Source organism: Gossypium raimondii, chromosome 12 (genome assembly GCF_025698545.1).
Source record: "Gossypium raimondii isolate GPD5lz chromosome 12, ASM2569854v1, whole genome shotgun sequence".
Classification (NCBI taxonomy): Eukaryota; Viridiplantae; Streptophyta; class Magnoliopsida; order Malvales; family Malvaceae; genus Gossypium; species Gossypium raimondii.
In genome coordinates, this window is record NC_068576.1 from 11,781,318 (window position 1) to 11,806,202 (window position 24,885).

Sequence of the window (24,885 nt, forward strand, 5' to 3'; positions counted from 1 at the left end):
TGTCGATGCCCCAAGATGTCGCCTATCCTTTCCTATTAATTCAGGCATAGCAAGATCACCACATGCCTAGTCTGATCCAGATTTGCGTTGCTTTGATTACCCCATGCCCCCTTCTGATCAATATTTGAGCCGCCCTTTTCGGGTTTTCAACTCAAATCCCCTTTGGCCTAAGGTACCCTTTGCGGGTTTCCCCTTAGCTTCTCCATTTTACTCTTTCATTTTCATTTCTCATTTTTTTTTGAAATCCATTATCTTGCAGTATGGCGATGAACCGTGGTGTCTGATTTTGAACTGATTACAGCCCTCAGCTATCGTGCTGTCATTCGAGTTCAATGCAATCTCCAATACCACCCTCTCTGGAATTCTATGTCGGCATATAATGACATTAACGCATGCAGTAGCCTCTATCCATTTGATGAAGTAATTAATGATCTCAACAATGAAGCAATGCCCATTAGAAGTCTTCGATAATGGTGATGTCCCTACCCCATTTTGCTCAAAATTTGAGTCACCCTTTTCGAGTTTTATACTCAAAACCACATTTGGTCACAAAGCGCCCTTTTTGGGTTTTCGCCTTGGCCTCCCCTTTTCTTTTCTTTTTCTCTTTTCATATTTTGTTTTGACTTTGATTTTTTTTTGTTTTTGATTTTGATTTTGATTTTTTTCTTCTTTTTTTTTTCAATCTGAACCCTTTCGATCAGAATCAATGTTTTTATAGATAAGATTTCTCACTTTCATCTTGTATGCGAAAAACCCTCCTTGGTATCAGGTTTCTTTCATAGAGCCTTCTGGGGCGAAACTACGATAGAAAATTTTGGATCCTCCTCTTCAATTAGGATAAAATCCAACAAAACTTGAAAAGATAGAAACTCGACTTCAAATGGGCAAAGCTATACTGAGTTAACAAGAAAGGCATTGCCTCGGCAAAGAATTTTCATTGCGTCATTCACACTGCAAATTTTGTCATTGTGCTGTCACGCAGATTTCATTATCAGCATTTAACCCGACATATCCTAGTATGATCCTACAAAGACATCTTTGAACAAGGTCTTGCTTCATCTTTAAGGACAGGTCAATTCTAATCTTTACCAAGCTCAGATTCCTAATGATTCCTTGTGAGGTAGGATTTGTCTATCCTCCTGCTCAACCATCCTCAATAAGTCCGGAGGTAAGCTACAATCTTTGTCATTTTCAAAGTCCTGAGATCCCTCTGTACACATGCCTTGCTCAAAATGAAAATCTGAGTCTGTAGTAGTGTCATTCATGTCATTGATATCTGAGGACCCATAATAAGCACCGAAGAATATACAAAAAAATGTATAAATTTATGAATAATTATTTATACAATATAATTATGAATGAATGAATGAATGATGGTTTGGAAGAAAATCCAAAAGAATGAAAGAATATAGAATTATCCGTAAAGAATGAAAATATTGACTCAAAAATAATCGCAAAGATGTATTTCATTAGAATAATAACGTTCAGACATAAGTCTGTTTCACAAAGGAATTTCTATCATTTTTAGGCTAAAAACAACAAAAATGTTCTCAACATTACTTTAAAAAAAGCTTTAGAGACTATAGGGTTTTCTTCCGCAGTCGAATTGCTTAGAACACTTCCACGTTTATAAGGGCGGATATCTAACAAGGTCCCTTCTTCAGTTGCTTATGCATTGCATTCACTCCACTTATCAATTATGATTGGGTAACGGATTTTCTGCACTGGAGGAATCATCAAATTTAACGATGCTCATACTGATAAGCCTTTCAATCAGTTTTTTAAAGGCAATGCAGTTTTCTATGGAATGCCCCGTATTTCCCGCATGATATTCACATTGTGCATTTGCGTCGTGCCATCTAGGGTACGTAGGCTGTGGAGGCTTTGTGTAGAGAGGGGCAACAATGCGCGCTTTGAATAGGCTTTGATACAGCTCCTTATACGACACCAGAATTGGCGTGATCTGGAGGTTCTCAGTGCCTTGTTTCACATAAGATTCTTGTCTTGATGAACCTTGTTGACTAGCGACCCCTTTACCTGGATGACTTACTGACCTTGAGTAAGCTGTGTTGTTCACCTTATTTTCTCTTATCCTTGGGGTTGACCTCTTATCACTCTCTTCCGCCTCAATTTTTCCGGCTCTTATAGCATTCTCAATCATTTCACCATTCATAACTATGTCAGAAAAGTTTTTTGTTGCGCTTCCTAACATATGCATAATGAACGGGGCCTTCAGTGTATTGATGAAGAGTATTGTCTTCTCTTTCTCCAAGAGGGGTGGCTGAACCTGGACTGCAACCTCCATCCACCTCTGTGCATACTGCCTAAAAATTTCGCTCAATTTCTTTTCCATGTTTTGCAAGGTGATTCTATCGGGAACCACATCCGTTACATGACCGTATTGTTTCATGAATGCCTGTGCTAGGTCCCTCCATGAACCAATCTCGGTGCGGCTCAAATGATTGTACCATTTGGATGCTGCCCCTACCAAACTGTCTTGGAAGCAGTGTATTAGCAGCTGATCATTGTTAATGTAGCCAGTCATCCTTCTACAGAACAGGGTGATATGGGCTTCTGGGCAACTGGTCCCACTATATTTCTCAAATTTAGGCATATTAAACTTGTGAGGGAGTACTAAGTCTGGAACCAAGCTCAGATCTTTTGCATCGATTCCATGGTGAATATCGGCACTTTCTAGGGCTTTGAATTTTTCCTCCAGCCATTTACACCTGTCCTCTCATTGTTTTCACAGTTCGACGTTTGCCTTCTCTTTTTCAGCCATTTCATCGAAATCAGGAATAACAAGATTCACTGGGTTATCTCTAGGATTAGAACCTGATCCAGCCTGAAAGTTCATCGGCATTGAAACATCAATTTGAAACCGCTGAGGCTCAATTGAAACAAAAGATCTGTGCGGAGGTACCTCGGTCTGAATCTGCGCATGCAAAGGCGTAAAGCCTAGAGGATAAATACGTCTATCCTTGTCTTCTTCTTCATCATTTACCATAGGACCATTCCCTTTATCTACTCCCTTGGTCAGTAGATGGGTCAATTCAGCCATCGCATCTTTTTGAGCCTTGATCAATTTTTCCGTTATGTCTTCCTGAATTTTATCTAGCCGCTCTTGCATTTGTAGTTGTAACCGTTCTTGCATATCCTTTTGCATTTGCTCCAGTTTCTCTAATCTTTGGTCCATTTCCTTAGTCTTTCGATGAATACCATATTGATGCTTAATGGGGAGCGTTTGTCAATTTCCAGATTAGCTGAAATAAATTTACTCGTTTAGACTCTTTCAATGGATTGAATGCATGTAATGCGAATGCATGAAATGTATGCCTAAAGAGACGTTGATTCTGATCCAATTACATTTAGAAAACTTTTCTAGAAAGCAAATTCCTTTACATAAAATGGATACATGTATGGCCTCACCCTCATATTCCAAGAAACAACATCGATCTTTTTCTTCATCTGCATGTTTGAGGTAATCTCGCCAATAGATGCCATTGCTAGCTCTTTCTCTTGATCTTGGTTGCGACCTACCCGTCTTCATAAAGCTTGTCAGCTTCTTTAAGGGAGTTGAAACGTCGAAGGCTCTCAGACAATCGCCTTGAATCCTCAGGCCACGAAGTAAGGTTGCGAATTCTTCCATCGCTCTTCTTGGGTTTCTCAGAATATATTCAGGCAACCGTATTGTTTTCCACTTTATCAAGGAATCCGTATTCCATGACAAGCTTTCTAATTTAGCAATCGGATTTGAATCAATATCTATTTCCTAAGATGCAAATGCAATGCAATCATAATCAAAACACAACAAGAGGGGTTAGTACAAAACATGAGCAAACAAGGAAAACAAAAGTATTTAATCAGGTGACCACTAGGGGTTTGGAGTGGCTCTATCTAGGTTAAGTTCCTAAGTCCACTGTATGAGGGCTGGCTCTAAAGTCAAGGTACTCGAACCAGCAGATTCCTCGGTCTTCACCCATTATAGGCTCATACAGACCGAGTTCAATTCAGGGGAATACATTTCCCTATGGCTGCACGGAGATGAAAATCTCACGAAGACATAGGTACGGATGTATCCCGAAAGTGATTCACTACCCTGCACGGAGGTGAAAACCTTACGAAGGAGTAGCTTCTCACTCCCACTTAAAAGGACAAGACTAAACAGTCTTATGCAATATGATGCCAAAATATACGACTCAATTTACAATAATCATGCAAGCAAGTCCAAAGAAAAAAAACCGTAATTTTTCAAATCAATTTTCAACAATAAGACAGAAAACAATCAATTTTACGGCTTGACTCTCTAAATGTCCCAGTGGAGTCGCCAAGTTGTCGAAACCATTTTTTACGAAATTTGAAAAATGGGTATCGATTTTGAAAATAGAAATGGGAGTCGCCACCGATCATTTATTGACGTGTGATCGGTTCACTATCAAAAGTAAATTTTAGGTCGGCGAGATTTGAGAAATCAGGCTCGGGAGTCGGTTACGCACAAGGAAGGGTTAGCACCCTCGTAACGCCCAAAATTGGTACCGAATTGATTGTTTAATGTCTTAGTGTCAAAATTTTGAAAAGATTTTAAAATACGATCCTTTTATTTTGAACAAAATGAATTGGAAGATAAAGCTCATTTATTTTAAAGAAATAAATTGTTACACTCAGTTAGTTAGAGTGCAACATTTCAAATCCTCAAAAATAAGCTTATTCTTTGATTTTTAAAACCTATGCATTTTGAGAAGGATATCCGATTATTTGGGTCAAATGAGAAAATCAAAACCCAATAAGTTAGGGTTTGATTTCACAAGATTCCTAAATATCGAACATTGCCTTTATTTTTAAAATCCACGTCTCGAGAAAATAACATGTCATATCCAATGCGTTAGGACACAACGTGTCGAATTTCCGAGAATGGGTTTTTTATTTGAAATTTGTGAATTCATTACAAAATGAATACTTGGCTTTCTAAATTCATCGAAAATAATCGCAACCCAGTAATTTAGGACACGATCTTCCTCGAGAATCATGAATGCCAAATATTTCAAAAATTTATAAAATACGATGATTTTAATGTTTTGACGAAACCAAAATATATACTTTCTGAAAGATATGCTAGAAAAGTTAATGTATAACATGAAACAAATACTTTAATTTAATTTGTATATGTATAGGTATTTACAAAATATAAGCACAAGATACAAGTAAATTTGTAAATATGTGTATGCATATATTTAACACACATCTACAAGTATACATGTAAAAAAGGAAGGAATGGAATATATCAACAACAAAAATAAAAATGCATGTATATAGGTACATGAAAATCGTAAAACAAAATAAACATATAAAAATTTGTATGTGTATATATTTACAAAAATAAAAAATATAAGTACATATGTATTGGCAAATCATGAAAACACGTATGTGTATTAAAACTTATATATGTGTACAATGTGTATATAAATAACAGAGTACATATATAGAATAATAAAATGTTTATGATAATTCAAAATATATGTAATATATGGGAACACGTGCGTATTCTAAAAGGTGTACGTATACATATATATGTTTGTAAAAAAATTACGAAGAAAAGAAGAAAGTAACATACGTATAAATATGTACAAAAGTAAAAAGATTTTTAAAACTAAAATATAGAAGTATATATATATATATTGAAGTTAGGAAACAAAAATAAAGAAAAAACATACGTAAAAATGTGTATATAGGTAGGCGGATACTAGACAAAAAAATTTGCATATATATTATATAAAAATAGTGCATGTGAATGAAAATATATATAGGAATAATAATGATAATAATAATAATAATAATAATAATAATAATAATAATAATAATAATAATAATAATGGAGCTATTAAACGAATTTAGAAGAAACAAATTACACAAGAGGGATTAAATTACAACTAAAACAAAATTAAATAGGAAATACATAAATAAACAAAATAGGGGCCAATGTACAGTGCGCGAATAACATGGAGAGCTAATTCGGAAATATTCCCAGCCCTCCTAAACACTGCGTACAATCTGGGCCAAAATGAATGGGTTCAAAATGGATAGGGTAAATAAATAAAAAAACAAGTGAAATTAAAACAATGGAAAAGAACGAGGGACCAATAGTGCTAATAGCCCTCACAGACCTAGAGTACGCGGATCTGGTCCGGCTCGGGTCAGATCATCGGGTCGGGCATGCCTTTGTTGATGCGGCGCCGTTTCTTTCACTGCATATATGTAAAAAACCAAAAAGTAATAGCTATTCATCATTTTATTTGAAACCGAAAGAAAACCTAGAAGCCTAAAGCACTATCCCTACGCCACTTCATGCCCCGGCCGTTCAGAGGCCTCTGAACCCTCGCTCATTCTCCAATTGCAACGGAGAGAACAAGCATTCGGCCTCGAGGTATGTTTTTCTGGTTTCTCAACCTCTTTCTATTATTTTTTATATGGTTAATAAAAAAAACAAGAACAGAAGAGAGAATCAAAAGAAAAATAAAGAAGCTGAGAAAAGAGAAAAAAAAAAAAGGAATCACCTTCCCCCAAAAACCTTGTTTTTTGATTTTTTTTTTGTATTGATATTGAGTTCGTAACCTTTACAAATGCTGAAAATGGCTTTTATATAGCCGAAAAAAATGAAAATTACAAGAGAAAATGTATTTTGCTCTCTTTCTCGTTTTCTTTTTTTCTCCCTCTTTTTTGCTGTCGATTTCTGCTTTTGTTGCACTTGCTGCGTTTGTTTGTCCTTTTTGCAGGTGTACGGTGGCCGTACGGTGACGTAGAGGGCGGTGCACGTGCGAGGGGAGGTCCTAGTGGCTGCGGCGCTGGAGGCTCGCGCTGTTAGGGTTTCGGCTCTATTTTTTTTAATGTAATGGGCTTAGGGTTAGGTTAGTGGGCTAGGTGCACTGGGCCATTTGGGTTTAATTTTTAATGGGCTGCCAATTTGGGTTGATTGGGCTTTTTAGATAGTGGGCTATTATATTTGGACATTTGGACTGTTATTAATTTTGTTTGGTTTATTTTATTGTTTTGATTTGATTTTATATTACGGGCCGGGCAAATTGGCCTATTACAATCATTATATTATTAGTAATACTATTTTATAGTTCCCATTGTTTTACTTGTCAACCTATTTTATTCCAAATTGTGTATCTAGATTTTGTTCGTATTTTAATTTGGTTTCTCCCACTTTCAATATTTTCACAAATTATTTTCCTTTTCCATTATTTGTGTATTTATTTTATTTATTTATTTTTTGTCTTGTTGGTATTGTCCTTTTATATGCATGCTTTGGTCTTATTATCATTGTTATTTGTTTGATTAATGTTAAAATAGTATATACTATATGATTATTGTAAATTGATGTTATTATACTCATTGTGTAATGTAACCTTTTTTATATACATAGCGTATCAAATATCACATTTTTTTTGTGTTCAAATTTGCAAAAATATGAAGTTTTCAGAACGAAGATAATATTTCATATTTCTAGAAATTCGAGAAGTCGTTCTCTAACTTACGGGGTTACGATTTTCTGGAAAATCTGAATATATGAACCACTTTTTTTTAAAAATTCATTTTTAAAATAATCTCGAGATTAATAAAAGGTCGTGTTCTAACTTATGAAATATGGTCTTTTCTAAAACCGAGATAATCCAAATTGCTAAAAAATAAATAATTTTTTTGTGTTTTTCTCGTGTCAAGATTAAATGTATTGTGTCCTAACTCACGGGATATAATTCTTTTTCTCTACTAATGTGAAATACACCCTTCCTTAAATTTTTAAGTGATTTAAAAAGGATCATGTTTTTAAATTTCTTTTCGAATTTTCAATTTTTCGACATTAAGACATAAATTATTTGATTAGGTACCAATTTTGGGCATGACGAGGGTGCTAACCCTTCCTCGCATGTAATCGATTCCTGAACCCGTTTTTCTTGAATTTCGTATACCAAAATTATTGATTTAGTAAAATTAAAACGTTTTATTAAAACGATTGAATCGCAAGGTGATCCGATCACACCTAAAAATATCGGTGGCGACTCTTTTTTTTTCGTTTTCGTTTTTCAAAATCCAAGTCGATCCTTTTATTAAAAAATGGCTTCGACAATATTGATTGTTATATAAATATATATAATTTTATAGAACCGAAATTTGATAATGGTGGAGCTAGTAGAAGAAAAGTTGAAATTGTGGAATAGGCTTTGAGAAATCAGCTTGTTTTGTGTTTTGGAAGGTAAGTTCTTATGGAACTTACTACCGTTACATGTTTAATAGGTATGCTTGTGTTTTTTTTTCATTATATCTATCACACCCAAGTCTGGCGAATTTGAGTTTAAGGCATAGGGATGTAAAGTTATCAAATTGGCGTAGTTGAATTCACAACATACAGTCTTCTGGCATATTAGAATGTGGTGTATAGTAACCGCCATAAAGGTGATTAAAGGTTTTATGTTATTCTTATTTTTTTATATAAAAGAAGGGTATATCAAATGAAGTATAAGCTGGTTGAGTTACAGTCATATACATAGTACGCCCAGTTTTTTTTAGTACTGTGATAGTTGGGCTTGGTAATGAGATCTAGTTAGGGGTTAATTGAATTGATTGGTCAAATATTAATTATTTAGGATTTTCATTTATGTTTCTCTCAGAACATGTAGGTCATTAAGAAAGACAAATTCTGGATTCAAGCAATACTTGTTTAGTTCCATTAAGAGAAGTTGGTTATATATATGGTTTACTGACAGAATGTGCAAGTGTATACAATCTTTATCAAGTAATAAATAAGTAAAAGAGTAATTGTCTCCACAGAATTGTATCTATTAATCAAATAATTGCAAAATTATGAATTTACAAGTTGGTAAGAAAAACACAATATTTTGGGGTGATGGATGTTAAATCAAATTAATTAACTCAATGCAAATTAATCTAAATGTAATGAGATGGTTTAGCAACAATTTCCTAAGTTTAACAACAATAACATGAATAAACTAGAATAATTACAACACTTGACTCAATTCATTCTCATCATGTTTAACAATGTTCCAGAAAAAATTCCATGGCAACTCGATCTTTCATTAACTTGGAATCTGATATAAGTTCTTTCGAAGTCTTATACTTACAAAAATACGTATATTTCTATGTCCATATTTAACTAATGGTTCCTTAGAATTTATGTGAAGTAACAAGGAGGGTTAAGTTTGAAACAATTTAATCATACAATTCTAAAAGTTATGCAAGGTAATAGAGCTTTTTTTAGTTATTAAGAACCTTGAATTTAATTGGGTTATGATCTAATTTAAGCATGCACCTTCCAATTATTGTATCCATTAATCGCCATCTGGTTAGGATTGATCAACTAATTCTAATGCATTCAAACATATTTTAATGCATGAAATACATAAATGGTTTTAATTGGAAGCATGAACAACTGAGGCATAGAACATCATAAACATGAATCAAATGAACTTCATCAAATTAATGTAATCATTCCAGCTAAAACAAACTTAAGTCATCATTGACAACAAAAAAACATCAAAAAAATTTGCAAAAATGTTGAATAACTAAGAACAATAATAAAGATTCAGGAAGAATAAACTCTTGATGATTTCAGCAATTCTCTGAAGACCAATCGTGGTGGCTTCCTGCAATCCTCATGATTGCTCTTTTACAAACTGTTCCACAAGGTGGCCAACCAAGAGTGGTTTTCCTCAAGGGAAAATGCTAGCTAAAGGGAAAATGGGGAAATGGGAATGCTTTAGGCATGGAAGAGAAAAGAGAAAGGATGAGGAATGTTGTGAATAAAGGATGAATGAAATGGGAGATGGGAGGTGGTATTTATACTAGAGGAGTGGCTTGGGATTTTTCTAAAAATATCATGGATATCCCTTGGATTTCTCCCTTTCTTGGCCGACCATAAATTGTGGAGAGCGGGTTGAGTGGTTGCTTGATTCATGCTTGATTTTATGAATGAGTCATGCAAAGGGTTGGACAGCTTTCAAAGGTTAAGTTGAGGGTTGATTTCTATTTTTTTCACACATACAAGGACCTTCAATTCAAATATTCCAAAGCTTATTTGAGCTGATTTTCATGCCTTAGCCGATTTGGGCTCTTCTCCCCTCTGTTGAACGGTTTTGACATCCCAACTAGCTAGCAGACTAACCCTTCTCAACAACCAACTTTCAACTGGGCTTGATTAAATTTTTTGGGTCAAATTTGTTGTGTTGCCTTCCACATGGAGTGGATATTAGCTCATGTCCATGTGTGTCTTGGCTCCCACATTTATTTAATTTTGTGGTCCAACTGTAGCAAATTGAGCAAAAATTAATATGTAACATAAAATAGTAAAATCATGTAAAATTAATACTTAATTTCATAAAATTACACATTTTACTAAAATTATGCTCAATGTCTTAATATGAACTAAAATGACTCAATTAGTTGTTCATATACTCGAAATTTGCATAGATTATAAGTGAAAAGGTGTTAAAAAAACTATATAATTTAGACATATCAATATGTAGGGGTCAGAAGTGTTTGGGTGGGAGTTTTTTCTTTCCTCAATATTACTCTTTGTTTCTTTTTCTTTAATCTAAATATTGTCTCTTCCTCATTAAGCTAGAGGTTATAGTTCTTGATTTAATCAATAGTTGGTTTACCTCCTAATAAGTAATACAACTTTACATGTTAAGTTTTGAAAGAGTAAGTCTGTAAGAGATATATAAACAGTAAGTTGTAAGTACAAGGCCTTTCATGGGGATTATTTGTACTTGAAATGTTAGCAATCTTCCTGTAAATGGGTTTTAATGGTGAACCCATTTCCTTTTAATTAGTTGGTGTTCTTGGTTCGTGAAAAATATTCAAAATTAAGGATTATGACCTACAACAAGGTGAGAGTCAGGTGAGTCCCTAATATCGACACCTACAAGTCATTCTAGATAGTTTTCTTGTAATTTATATTCCAGTAACGATGCATGAATACTTGAATGACTGCTAAAAATATATAAGTAATCATGTTATAGTGTCTTTGTGAGTCACGTATGTAATGAATTGTATGTATGAGTGCATGTGATTCTGTGAGGCAACTATGTGTGTGTGTCTAGGATGTATACTCTGATACATGATTATGTGATGTGAGTCTTGACATCACTGCGGTATTCAATGAAGTTCATCGGGACAGTAACACGAATTTTGGTATGAAAATTGTAAGGAAAGTCCATGGCCATGGCACATTTTGGAAAAAGTGGATGAGTCGCATTTATCGACTGGGGTTTTCTACGTGTCCCAGGGAGATGATGGGTAAACCTCATGCGAAGTGAGTTTAGGCAAATTCATATCGCAAACATGGTAGTTCATGTTTGGCCTTTGTGGCGTAATCTGCTAAGCCTATGTTGCGTATCATATATGTCACCTTTGTGGTGCATTTTGTTTGACCTTTGTAGCGTACTCTGCTAAGTCTATGTGGTGAATTATGTATCGCCCTTGAAATAAGTTATGGATAAATTCTGAGAAGTTCTCCGATAAATAAGTCTTTGATAAGAATATGATATGTCTGGATTTATTTTGGGTTGATTAGTTCTGTGATAAAATCGAATAAATCTGTGTGTTCAAAGAGGTTATCCACTGTGATCATCTGTCGGTTTAGAATCTGAAAGTATTTTTAGTATTTTTAGAATCTGAGATATACAAGTGTTCATTAGTCTAATTTCATCTGTGATATGTAGGGTTGGGAAATATGAGTTGTTGATATTCGCTATATATGAAAAGCTTCATGTTTCGACTATGGAATTATCTAGTAATTGCACCATCTGTCAATTTAGGTATTGTCTTACTTTGTATCAAGAGTTGTGAGGAACATTTTTGAATAATCTGTTAGTTCAAAATCCATATAAGTTGTGTTGGGTGTTGAAATAGGAAATGATTTGATTGGTATACTAATGATATTAAACTCTGCAAGGGAATCCGAGAAAAAAAGATTCGATCTGGGTGATTGTTGATAGATCGACTAAGTCGGCACGTTTTATCCCAATTAAAACAGGTTTTTCACTTGAGAAGTTAGCGGAATTGTATATATCAGAGATTGTAAGGTTACATGGAGTTCCCATATCCATTATTTTATATCGAGATCCAAGATTTACATCGAGATTCTAGAGTAAAATGCAAGAGCCTCTAAGTACAAAGCTAAATTTCAGTACAGCGTTTCATCCTTAGACTAACGGTCAATCAGAACAAGTAATTCAGATTCTGGAAGATATGTTGAGATATTGTATACTCGAGTTTGGTGGCAACTGGGAAAAGTATTTACCATTAGTTAAATTTGCATATAACAACAGTTATCAATCCAGTATAAAAATGGCACCATTTGAGGCTCTATACGGGAGGAAATGTAAAAAACCATTGTATTGGTCTGAATTGAGTGAATCCAAGCTAGTGGGGGTTGATTTGATCCGAGAAACTGAAGATAAAGTTCGAATCATTCGGGACAGTTTGAAAGCTACTTCTGATCGTCAGAAATCATATGCAGGTTTGAAAAGAAGAGATATAGAATTTGCGATTGGTGATCAAGTGTTCTTAAAAGTCTCTCCATGGAAGAAAGTATTGCAGTTTGGTAGACAAGGAAAACTGAGTCCAAGATTTATTGGACCATATGAAATTATTGAAAGAATCGGCCTGGTAGCTTATAAATTAGTTTTGCCTCCTAAACTTGAGAAGATTCATAACGTGTTCCATGTATCAATGCTAAAATGGTACAGATCTAATCCTTCGCATGTAATTTCTCATAGTGAAATTGAGTTACAACCGGATATGACGTACTCGGAAGAACCGGTGAAGATTTTGACTCAATAGGTTAAGGAATTACGAAATAAATGAGTACCATTAGTTAAAGTATTAAGGCATCGTCATGGTTCGGAGGAGGCTACTTGGAAAACAGAGGAATTGATGAGATTACAATATCTGAATCTATTTCCAGGTAACAAATTTTGAGGACAAAATTTCCAAAAGTAGAGGAGAGTTGTACCAGCCCAATTTTTAGTGGTGTCAAAAACAGTGGTTCGAGACCATTAAATTTGATGAGTGAATTCAAAAATTTTGTTATTTAGTATTTACAAGTTAAATGTGATTTTAGGAAGACTTTTGAAATAGTGATTTGTGTTTTAGAAGAAAGTATTAAGTTAAGTGGTTTCAAAAATGAGGTTTCGAGACCTCGATTTCATAAACTTAGCCGTAAATATTTTTATAAACATTTACGTCGTGTCATTAAGTTAGTATTAAAGTTTCGTTAGAAAATTTTAACGTTTTGATAGTTAATTAAATAAAAAGGACTAAATTGAAAAAGGTGCAAAACTTTCTAATTAAAGAAATAGTGATTAAAAAGCTTAAGTGGTAAACAAGGGAGGAGAAAAAAGGAAATTAGACACCTATTAGAAGGCTTGGGCGGCATAAGCAGAGAAAAATCTTGAAATTAGGTGATTTAAAGGAAAAATGGTCATTTGGAAAATTAAGGTAAAAATTTAAAAAAAGGCCAATTGAATTTCTAAACATTTCTTCATCAATATTCAGCCAAAAACAACTTGAAATTCAACTCTTGCCTTTTTTTCTTGAAATTTTTATGTTTTTTGAGACTTTTACGATTAGGTCCAATTATTTATTTCATTATTTTTTGATTTTATGGGTGATTTTGAAAGTTACCATTGATGAGTGTTGGATGTTTGTGATGAATTCACATGGATTTAGAGCTCTAATTTTATTATATAATGATTTTATTAAGTGATTTCAATAGAAATTGATTTTAGGACCAAATTGTGAAAAGATTAAATATTAGGTTTTGATACTAAAATTCTATTGATAAAAGGTTTTATAATAGTTTAGAATATTTAAATAAATTGTCAATTGAGAAAAATTAGCTCATTTGATAGGCTAATTGGTGAGGGACTAAATTGTAAAAATTGTAAAAGTTGGGGTAATTGTGTAATTTCAAAAATTGAAGGGAACTAATTGTGAAGTGAATTGGAATTGAAATATATGGTAATGAATGAATAATTTTATATTTTACATCAAGAGTCCGTAGATGATTGTGAAAAGGGGAAATTAGCAAAATAGTCCCTGAACTACTACAAATTCCACAATTTAACTAAGGTAAGTTCGTATGGTAAAACTTTAATGTTATATTTTAAATTGATGAATGGTGTTATGTATTTATTCATATCATTTGTTGAAAATAAAATTATTGTTAAAGTTATGAAATTGAATTGAATACTCGAAACGAACGGAATGCGGGATTGAGTACAGTCATTCAGTGTAAATGAGGAATTGACAGAAAATTACCCAAGTAAACTGAGGTTCATCATTTTTTGCGAACTTTCGTGTTTACTTTACGTTTAGCTCTCATAAGCTTCAATTAACTCATATGAGTTTGAGTTTAACCCTATTGGGTTTCCATTCAGCTCTTTTGAGCTTCAGCTTAACCCTTATAGGTTTCTGTTCAGCTCTTATGAGCTTTCGTTCAACCCTTATGGGTTTCTGTTTAGCACTTATATGCTTCCATGCAGCCTTCGGGCTTCTGTATACGATGTACTCATATCCGTAAGACATTCTCCAATTTGACAAGGGTTGGTAAGTGACATATGGAATTAATGTCTGAAGATTTATAGTTATTATTGATATCGATCTGAAATAAGTGAATTCATTTATTGAAGTTGTATTTGGCAGGAATAGTATATTGAATTATTTACTTAAATGAATTGCTATAGTATATTCGGTAAGATTTATGTTTAAAAGCCAACGAACTTACTAAGCTTCATTAAGCTTACTTGTGTTGTTTAATGTTCTTTGTAGATTTTCGAGAAGTCAGCAGGTCAGATCAACACATCGAGTCACACTATCCAACTTGTTCCGGTGGATTTTGCAATACATATTATGGTTTATATGGCATGTATAGGGATTGAAATGGTTGAGTAAATGTCAAAAATTACATTTTGTTTATGTTTCAAGTTAACTTATATATGTATGGTTTTATCATGTTTGGTATAGTATTAGTGTGGTTAATGAATGGTTAGTTCTTAGGCTTAGTGATGAATAAATTGGTAAAACATGTTGATATTAGTAGTTGCAGGTGTGAATTGTTTTATGTTCTAATTAGAATGTGTAACAGCTTAATTTTGACCCTAATCGGACAGAGTGGTTTCGGGACCATGAATCCGCGCCAGAAAAATATTTTTATAATGTTTTTAATGTCTATTGCATGTTAAGTTATATGTGTGAAAATTTCGTGTGAAAATTTGATAGTTTGAAGGCTCAATTTGATAAAAAGGGCTTAATCGCGTAAAATAAAAATTTAGAGGTTAAATTTTAAAAGTACTCAAATGAGGTTGTCTTTTAAAGTGGAAGGAGTTGAATAGTAATTAGTCCATAAACTAGTTAGTGGGTGGCATATTACATTACTAACCTTAGTATATATGTTTTATAAATTAATAATAATAAGGTTAATTTGGTCAATTAACAAATTAAGGTTTATAATTAAAATAAAGTCAAAATTTGTGTCATTCATCTTCTCCAAAGCCGAAACTAAGCTAGGAAGAACTCAACCATGGCTTTTGGGGTTTCGGCAATTGCTTGGTTTAATTGAGGTATATTTTGGTCCCGATTTTTGATGATTTTTATGTTTTTGTGATCGTTGTTTCATGTACTATTTAGCCCATGTTTTAATTTTAGAATTTGATGGTGATTTTGAGTTTTACCATTGATGAATACTTGAGTTTTTTTTTTTGTTAGTTGTTGATGAAATATGAAAGATAGGTGAAAGATTAATATGTTTTGTATTTGAATTTTTGGTGAAATCGAATATTTAGGGCTAAATTGTGAAATTTAAATTTATGGGGGACAAAAATGTGAAATAAATGAAATGTGTAGACTTGTATGAGAACCATGAATATTCGGCTATTTTGTGGTATGGGCAAATTTTGTGTTTTATGCAATAGAGACAAAATTGAAAAAAAAATGTAAATATTAGGGGCAAAATGGTAATTTGCCCATTTATGTATTTTTGGACTAAATTGAATGTGTTAATAATTAAATTAGTTCATTTTGAATATATTTAGATCGAGAACCAAAGAAATCAGAGTTAGATCGGGCAAAAGCCAAAGTAGTCGAGTAATCGTCCGACTTCGATTTTTCTTCGTCCGAGGTAAGTCGACTTGCTATTTAATGTTAGTAAATAAATATATATATATATATATGTGTGTGTGTGTGTGTATGAATATCTATTGTATTTTTATGTTAAGTTATAGTAAAAAAATAAAATACTTTGGTTGATTAAGTTTGATATATAGATGGCTTATGTCATCACTGAATTTTGCTCGGTTAGGGTTTTGGGCCGGTTTGGTCTCGTATGGGCCCAATGATTGGGCCCATTAAAATTTAATTTTGGGCTTACTTAGGTTTTAGTCCATTTTTAATTTATGTTTTAAATATTAATAGTAATAATAAAATTTTGAAAAAAATACAAAAAATATAAATTGAATTTCAACCCTTAAACTTTCTCAAAATTGCATCTTGACCCCTTAACTTTCTTAAAATTTCATTTTGACCCCTTAACTTTCTAAAAATTATATTTTGGCCCCGTATTTTCTTAAAATTACATTTTTCCCCAGAAATTTTGCACCCTTTGCATTTTGGTCCTTCTGGGCATGACAAGACCGCCCTCAATCTATGTTCTTGCGTGCCCCGTGCTCCACGCCTGACACCCCAATCGGCCATGCTGCTCCTCCTCCGCTGCCACCTGAAAACAAAGAAGAAGAGGACAAAAATTGAGATGAAAAGAAGAAAAATTGAAAGAGAATGGCTTTCGGCAACCAAAGCAAAAAAAACAGTAGAGAAACCAAAAAAAAACCAAACAGCAGCGACTAAAAGCCCTCACCACCGCCGCTCGACCCAACGCCATCGTCGTCTTCCCTTTCCTCTGCCACAAGACCTACAACACAATCAAGCAACACAACAGCAAAGAGAAAATAAAAGTGCAGTAAGTAAAAAGAAAAAAAACAGCAACCCAAAGGAAAAAGGGAGAAAAGAGAAGAGAAAAGAAAGGGAGAGAGAGAGGAGAAGGGAGTCGCGTCAACCACCGCACCACCAGACGAAGGAAGCGTCAGCGGCGGCGTGGGGCTAGGGTTCGGCCCCGAAGAAGAAGAAGAAAAAGAAAGGAAAAAAGAGAAGAAAAAAGAGAGAAGAAAAAGAGAAAGAAAAAATATCTTACACTCGGGTCAAACTGACCCGACTGACCCGACTCGACCCGCAAAAGTGACCCAACCCAGCATCACCCAACAGGCCGTTCCAGACCAAAGCCCAAAAAGCAGCCCAAAAAAAACAAAGCAGCAAAAAAGGGAGCAAAGCAGAAAAAAAATAGAAGAAGGCCACAACAGGCTGTCCAAAGAACCAGATCCAAAGAGCCCACTTTGTGCAAACCCAAGAGGTCAAACAAGCCAACGCTTGATAACAATGGTGACCCAAGAGACCACCAGCAGATTCGCCCAACAGACGGTATCCAAGAAGCCTAGGCCCAACGCCCATCAGAAAAAAAAAAGGGGGAAAAGGGTTTTTGGTAATTTCTTAATCTTTTTAATTTAGTCCATTTATTTAAATATAGTTTCATTTAAATTAAATTAGTATTTTTAAAATAGTTTTTTTAGAAGTATTATTATGATTTTATTTGCATGTTTAAAATAAATAAATAAATAAATCGTTTTAACGCATAAGGCAACGAACCGGTTTAGCATCGAGCCGTTGATTTCATCGCTATGTTGGGTGAATATCGATGGCTCGTGTTAAATACGGGACGCCCTTCTAAAAATCGAAAATACTCAAAACTCCTCGTATTTTAATAAAAATTCTCGTGTTTTATTAGAATCCTGATTAAATATTAAATTGAATCGATTTAACACTAATTCGATGGTTTATCGCCATGTAGGGGTGAATATCATTGATTCGTGTCAAATACGGTACTTTAAAAAAAATAATCGTGTTTCAAAAATTTTCATGTACTCAAAATTTCTCGTGTTTCAAAAAATTAATAATAAAATTTCCCGTGTTTTATATTCGTTTTAAAAATAAAAATAAAAAAATTCGTGTTTTCAAAGAAAGTTTCATGTGTCAAAAATCCTCGTATTTTCAAAAATTTCCGTGTTTTAAAAAATCTTCGTGTTTTCAAGAATCCTCGTGTTTTCAAAATTCCGGTGTTTCAAAAATTTTCATGTTTTCAAAAATTCCCGTGTTTTAAAAATTTTCGTGTTTTCAAAAATTTTCGTATTTTTAAGAATTTTCGTGTCTCTAAAATTCTCGTGTTTTAAAAATTTTTCGTGTTTTCAAAAAAAATAATTGTTTAAAAAATCTTCGTGTTTTTTTTTAAATTCTCGTATTTTGATCGGATCGCGATTAACTATTAAATTGAACTTGTATTTTTGAAAATTAAGACAACGCGCGTTTAATGAGATACTAATTTTGGGCATCGCGAGGGTGCTAATACCTTCCTCGCGCGTAACCGACTCCCGAACTCTAATTTTCTCTGGATTTTCACGTAGACCTAAAATCACCTCTTTTTTTAGAAAAAAAATTTTAAAAATAATTTTTCTTCTAAAAAGAGAATTTATTAGGTGTTCGATCACACCTAGAAAAAAGATCGGTCGCGACTCCTTTTTCAAATAAAATCGAGATTCGGTTTTCAAGTTTTCAATAATCACTTCATCCAACGCCCGTGCCGACATTTTTAGGTCGCTACAGCTGGCGACTCCACTGGGGACAAAATGTTTTCGAGAGTTGAGTCTGATGTTAAACGCGTGTTGTCAAATTTTTAAATTCCTTTGTTCAAATTAATTTTTAATCGTGATCCTTGAATTTTATTTTTTTGAAAAGTCATGCATTTGCATTTGGTTTTTTTAATTAATATTTTTCTAACTTGTTTTGTCTTTCTGTTTTTTTTTTCAGCTTTAAGTTTTACGTTTTTTTAGTTGTTTTAGTAAAAATAAAATTTAAAAGGTTTGTGAGTTTCTCCCCACACACCGTGCACTTGCATTTTTTGCATAACATCAGCTCTCTACCCGGGCTCCGTCTGTTTAAGTGGAAGTAAACGCTACGCCTTCGTGAGTTAACTCGTCCCTCCGCACAGGCTAGTAATTACTTCCGGGTTACATATGACTTATGCTTTCGTAAGTTAACTTGTCCCTCCGCATAGGCATAAGTAAATGTAATCCCTCGAATTGAACTTGCAAGCCCATGACGGGTGATAACCGAGGCTCCGTACTAACCTTAGTAGGTGACAGTATGGACAATTCGAGTACCTTTCTAGAACCAAAACCACACATAGTGAACCGTACGAGCCACCCAATTAGAGCCATGCCGAACCTCTGTCCGTTTGATAGTTACCAAAATAAGTACACGGGAGAAACGCCTCTTACCTTTTATTTCTTTTACATTTACACTTATTTGCAAATGAATTGGGTCTATTTAATAAATTGGGTCGGGTAGATTGTCTGATGGTATGTGGGGTAGGTTTTTGTAAAGCATGTTGGGGCAAAAAAAAATGTGGGTCCGTTCCACCAAATTGCATGATTGAATAGCTTAATTTGTTAAATTTTCCATAGTCTTTATTTCTCTTCTTCTGTTTATATCTGTTGTGATCTCTAACCAAGATTATTTGTTCTTTATTCTATTTTTCATCATGCATCGTAGACATCTCATTAGGAAGGTGTTGATTAGAGATTGGTTGCCACAAACGGGTTTCTAATGGAGGAGTCAATTACACGAGTAACTGAGAAAAATACTGTAGTCCGAGATTTGTCTTTGAGGACTCAGAAAGCGAAAGGGGACAAATTGAATGAAGGATACACCTCTGATCTTCCCGAAAATGTGACCTTGAATGTAAGTCAGAATGATCTTGAAGACTTGACAAGGATTTGGAAACAATAGGCTCAGATACTAGAGGCATCTTCACTGAAAAGTATGGGGATATAGATCACTTGATAGCAATCGATGTGAACAAGCAGTTGATCCAAGCCATGGTTCAATTCTGGGACCCTGCCTATTAGTGTTTTACTTTCAATCAAGAAGATATGACTCCGACTATAGAACAGTATGTTGCCCTGCTTTGCATCGACAATGTACAATTCAATAAAATATATGTGAAGGAGCCTAAACCAATGACCTTCAAGAAGAAGTTAATGAAGTTGACGGGGATGACTGATACATGGGCTGAAAAACAAATAAAGAAGAAGAATGAAGTCAGTTGTGTTCCATGGTTTTCTCTGAGGGAGTTAGTTCAGAATCATCCAGATGTGTTGAAAAGAGTAGATCTATTTGCCTTGGCCGTTTACGGACTGGTCGTCTTCCTGAAGGTTCTTGGGCATATTGAAGTTGCGGTTGTGGATTTCTTCGAAAAGTTGAGGCAAAGAGTCAACCCGGTCCCAACCATCTTGGCTGAGACTTTTAGATCTCTAAATACTTGTAGGAAGAAAGGGGAAGGTCGTTTTATTGGATGCGCTCAGTTACTTAATGTTTGGATTTTTAGCCACTTTTTGAAAGTGGAACGCACACCTTTCCATATGTTCTGAAAACATTCGCTCCTTTAGAAGCACACATTGAAAAAGATTCGCCAAGGGATGTCACTGAACAACACTGGGTCTCGGTTTTTCAGAACCTCCGTGCTGAAGATATAACTTGGAGAGCACCTTGGATTCGTCCCTCTGTCTTGTTATACAAGTGTGAGAACCAAGACTGGGTGCCTTTGCTGGGATTATGGGGAGGAATTGGATATGCTCCGTTGATGGTTCAGAGACAGTTCGCTTCAGGACAGTTTGTACCAATTACTGACGGATTGGCACAATCGGAGTTTGCTTTTACTGGTGAGGGTTACATGAAAAGGGTGTGAGATACTGCGAATTCTTGGAGAAAGATCTACCTAATGGAGTTGGCTCTCTATGCTGATACTATCACTGTAGACTATGACATATGGAGGCAACGACGAGTGAAAAGTCAAATAACCCCACCGATTGATGAAGCTTGCCGGAATCCGTTCTTAGAAGAAATCCCGTCTGAGCTGGAATTGGCAAGACTTAAATTCGAACGTGAAAAAGCTAAACTGTCACGAGATATTAGTTCTCTTCATGAGGAAAATTACCAGCTGAAGATTGAGGTTCAAATTGAAAAATCTAGAACCGAGAAAGTCCAAAAAGAAGTTGAGGTCACGAGAAAGGATTTAAGGGACCTTCATTTGGAAAACAAGAAATTAAGAGGCACTATAAGGAATAGTGGTTTGGGCAAATCATCGGTAGAATGGAAGGAGGAGCTAAGCAACATCAAAGGTGGGATGGAATTCTGGAAGTCCAAAGCGAAGAAAGAAGAGGAAAGAGCTGCACGTGCTATGATACAGTTGAGGAAGAAGAACGTTGAATACGAAATTGTGACTGCAGAACTAACGGCTAGTTAGTCTGAGCATCAAGAGCTAAAAGGAAAAATTTGAAATCTAGAAAGTACACTGCAAGCTCATCAACAACATTTGGATGACCTCTTGAGAGCTTTAGAAGAGAAGAATGGTCAGCATGACAGAGACATTCGCGCCTATGAAAGAGCCCTTCAAGAAAAGGATATGCATCTCGGCAGTTTGATCAATGAAATTTGTAAGGCAGCCGCGCATGTAGTACAATTATTGGATGAAGCGGAAGTTCTCAGTTGCCAATACCCTCCTAGCCAAGGATCAAGCATATCGGTGTTCCTGGAACTTATAAAGAAACAAGGCGATGTGGCTAAGAAGTTTGTGTAACTGTTAGAACTAATATGGTAAAACTTTTTGTAATGGACTCTTTTGATAAATGAAACGCCCAAGTATGGGGCCATTTTGGAATCAACACCTATTTTTGCATATTTACGTATGACCAACATTCATTAGTTACTCATTCATTTATTCATTGCATGCTCATATCACCCTAATCATTTGCTAAGGTTAAAATCGTCTAATCCACAGTTGCTACATTACGAGTCTAGAATCACGTCACTCTTATAGGACGCGTTTAAGAGCTAGAGCCATGGATGCCGAACTCAATGAAAGAATGGAAAGGATGGAAAGAACCCAAAGAGAGTTGCAGGAGCAACTGGCCAAGTTGCAGCAAGAGGCGAGAGATTTGATGGTGAGATCTCGAGAGGAATCGCTCGAGCAAAGGGATCAAATGGCCAAAATGATGGAAATGATGACGGCCTTGGTCAAAGGAAAGGGACCTATGCAGGGCCCTGATGTCGTAGAACCGCCTCAGTCAAGAGCTAATCAAGATCCACTTTATCCTCCGGGATTCACTCCACCTCATATCCACGCAATGCAAAGAGGATACCCCCAAAGGGAACCTACAGTCCTGGAACAACCTCCTGTTCCATCTACTCATCTAGGGCAAGGAATGTTTGTATCGAACCCTGGGGCTAATCCCTCAGATCCAATTGTTCCAGACTTAGATGATCTTGTAGAAGTAGCAAGGCTGAGATTTGATGACAATAATGCTCAGGATAAGTATAGAATTTTGGAAGAGAGGATCAAGGCAGTAGAAGGTGCTGAAGTTTTCTCTGCTTTGAGTGCCAAAGAGCTCAGTTTGGTACCTGATCTGGTTCTACCCCCAAAATTCAAGGAGCCAGATTTTGAGAAGTATGATGGAACAAGAAGTCCAAAGGCGCATCTTATCATGTTTAGCCGAAAGATGACTGGCTATGTGAACGATGATAAATTGCTGGTACACTACTTTTAAGATAGTTTGGTTGGCTCGGCTCTTCGATGGTATAATCAGCTTAGTAGAGAGAGAATTCGATCATGGAAAGATTTGGCGTCAGCTTTCTGTGAGCAATATAGCCATGTATCGAATATGGTGCCTGATCGATTAACTTTACAAATGATGGAAAAGAAGCCTATAGAGACTTTTAGGCAGTATGTACAAAGATGGAGGGATATCTCGGCTCAGGTAGAACCTCCGTTAACTAAGACGGAGATAACGGTCCTCTTTATCAACACTCTAAAGTGCCATTTTACGATAAGTTGGTGGGGAGTGCCACAAAAGACTTTGCGGATATTGTAATATTCGGGGAGCTTATTGAAAATGTCGTCAAGAGTGGGAGAATGGAAGGCCCCGAGAGTTCGAAGAGGGCAGTACCCGCAAAGAAAAAGGAGGCAGAGGCCCAAATGGTCGGAACCGAAAGTCAATGTACCCCCAATCCGTATCCCGCCCAATCACGACCTCATTATCGCCCACCTTCAAACTTCTACTTTCCTCCTCAAGGTCCTTACTATCAAGCACCTCCGTCTTACCCCGTTTATGCTATGAATAACCAAAGACCATTCACCGTGTTCCCACCAAACACCATGCCTACACAAAGCCAACCCAAAAATGAACAAAGACCAACAAGACCCAATCCTGAAAGACCTCAGTTTACTCCAATTCCTGTATCATATGGAGAATTATACCCGAAGCTGTTGGAAAAACAATTAATATCCCTACATTACATGGCACCCCTGAAGCCCCTTACCCGAAGTGGTATGATCCTAACGCTATTTGTGCGTATCACGCTGGAAATCAGGGGCATTCTACAGAAAACTGCATTGTCTTTAAAAGAAGGGTTCAAGGTCTTATTTATGCTGGTATTCTACGATTCGATGGTGTTAGCAATGTGACGGGAAATCCTCTTCCTAACCGTACTGGCGGGAATGTGAATGCAGTGACAAATGATGACAATTGGCAAGCCAAAGGTTATGTTGCCGAAGTAAGGACACCTTTGCGGAAGGTGTGGGAGATGATGATTGAAAATGGCTTGCTCTGCCCGCCTAGTAGGATTCTCAAAGAAGAAAGTACAAAAGATCAGAATTTCTGTGATTTTCATGGCGTCGAAGGGCATGACATCCAATCTTGTAAGGAATTTAGAAAATTACTTCAGGACATGATGGATAACAAGGAGGTCAAAGTCTTTGATAGTGTGGAAGGGGCCGAGGAAGGAGAAATATGTGTCTCTGATAATTAATCGATGGCTTCCCCTTATAGCGTCGATAGACCTTTGGTGATTTATTACGAGACAAAGAAGGAAGAAGTTAGTCGAGAAGTCAAACCAAGTTTGATAATCGAAGTACCTGCTCCTTTCTCTTACAAGGACAACAAGGCAGTGTCGTGGAAGTATGATGTCAAGATCGTTGTGCCTGAAAGTGAAAAGTCAAAAGTTATGAATGAAGATGTCAGCGGAGTAGGACATTTCACTTGCAGCGGAAGGTGTTATTCTCCCGAGACGGTTGAACCAAAAAAGAAAGTTGCTAGCTCGAGCCAAAAAGGAAAAGCACCAATGTATGAGGTTGAGGACGATGTTGAAACACAGCTTGAGCAAGAAGTTAAAAAGGCTGTGAATGAGGAGGAAGCACATGAGTTCTTAAAGTTTATTAAGCACAGTGAATATAGCGTTGTAGAACAATTAAACAAGTAGCCAGCCCGAATCTCGGTACTGTCTCTATTGTTGAACTCGGAGCCACATTGAAATGCCTTGCTAAAAGTGTTAAATCAAGCTTATGTGGCGAACAATGTATCTGTGGAAAAGCTTGATAGGTGGGAAAATAATCTAAATGCAGATAATTTCATCTCTTTTAGTGATGACGAAATACCGCTAAATGGTAGGGGCTCCGTAAAAGCATTGCACATCACAACCAATTGCAAAGGTTACATATTACCAAATGTGCTCATCGACAATGGATCTGCACTCAATGTTATGCCTTTGGCCATGCTTTCTAGGATGCCGGTTGATATGTCCTATCTGAGGCCTTGTTATTCTATAGTAAGGGCATTTGATGGGACACGACGAGAGGTCATGGGAAAGATA

At 35.6% G+C, this 24,885-nt stretch overlaps 1 protein-coding gene and 1 long non-coding RNA gene across 2 annotated transcripts; both read left to right on the top strand.

The window, feature by feature from the left end:
- The first annotated feature begins 6,070 nt into the window (after positions 1–6,070).
- On the top strand, positions 6,071–7,135 carry LOC128035401 (uncharacterized). The gene is made up of 2 exons (XR_008191859.1): positions 6,071–6,421; positions 6,771–7,135. It is a non-coding gene; the product is annotated as an uncharacterized LOC128035401 (long non-coding RNA).
- Positions 7,136–22,079: 14,944 nt separating this feature from the next.
- LOC128035445 (uncharacterized) lies at positions 22,080–24,045 on the top strand. Its single transcript, XM_052625187.1, has 4 exons — positions 22,080–22,769; positions 22,824–22,994; positions 23,069–23,473; positions 23,608–24,045. Exons 1-4 carry the CDS (start codon positions 22,080–22,082, stop codon positions 24,043–24,045), a joined length of 1,704 nt encoding a protein of 567 aa, XP_052481147.1.
- The last annotated feature ends 840 nt before the right edge of the window (positions 24,046–24,885 follow it).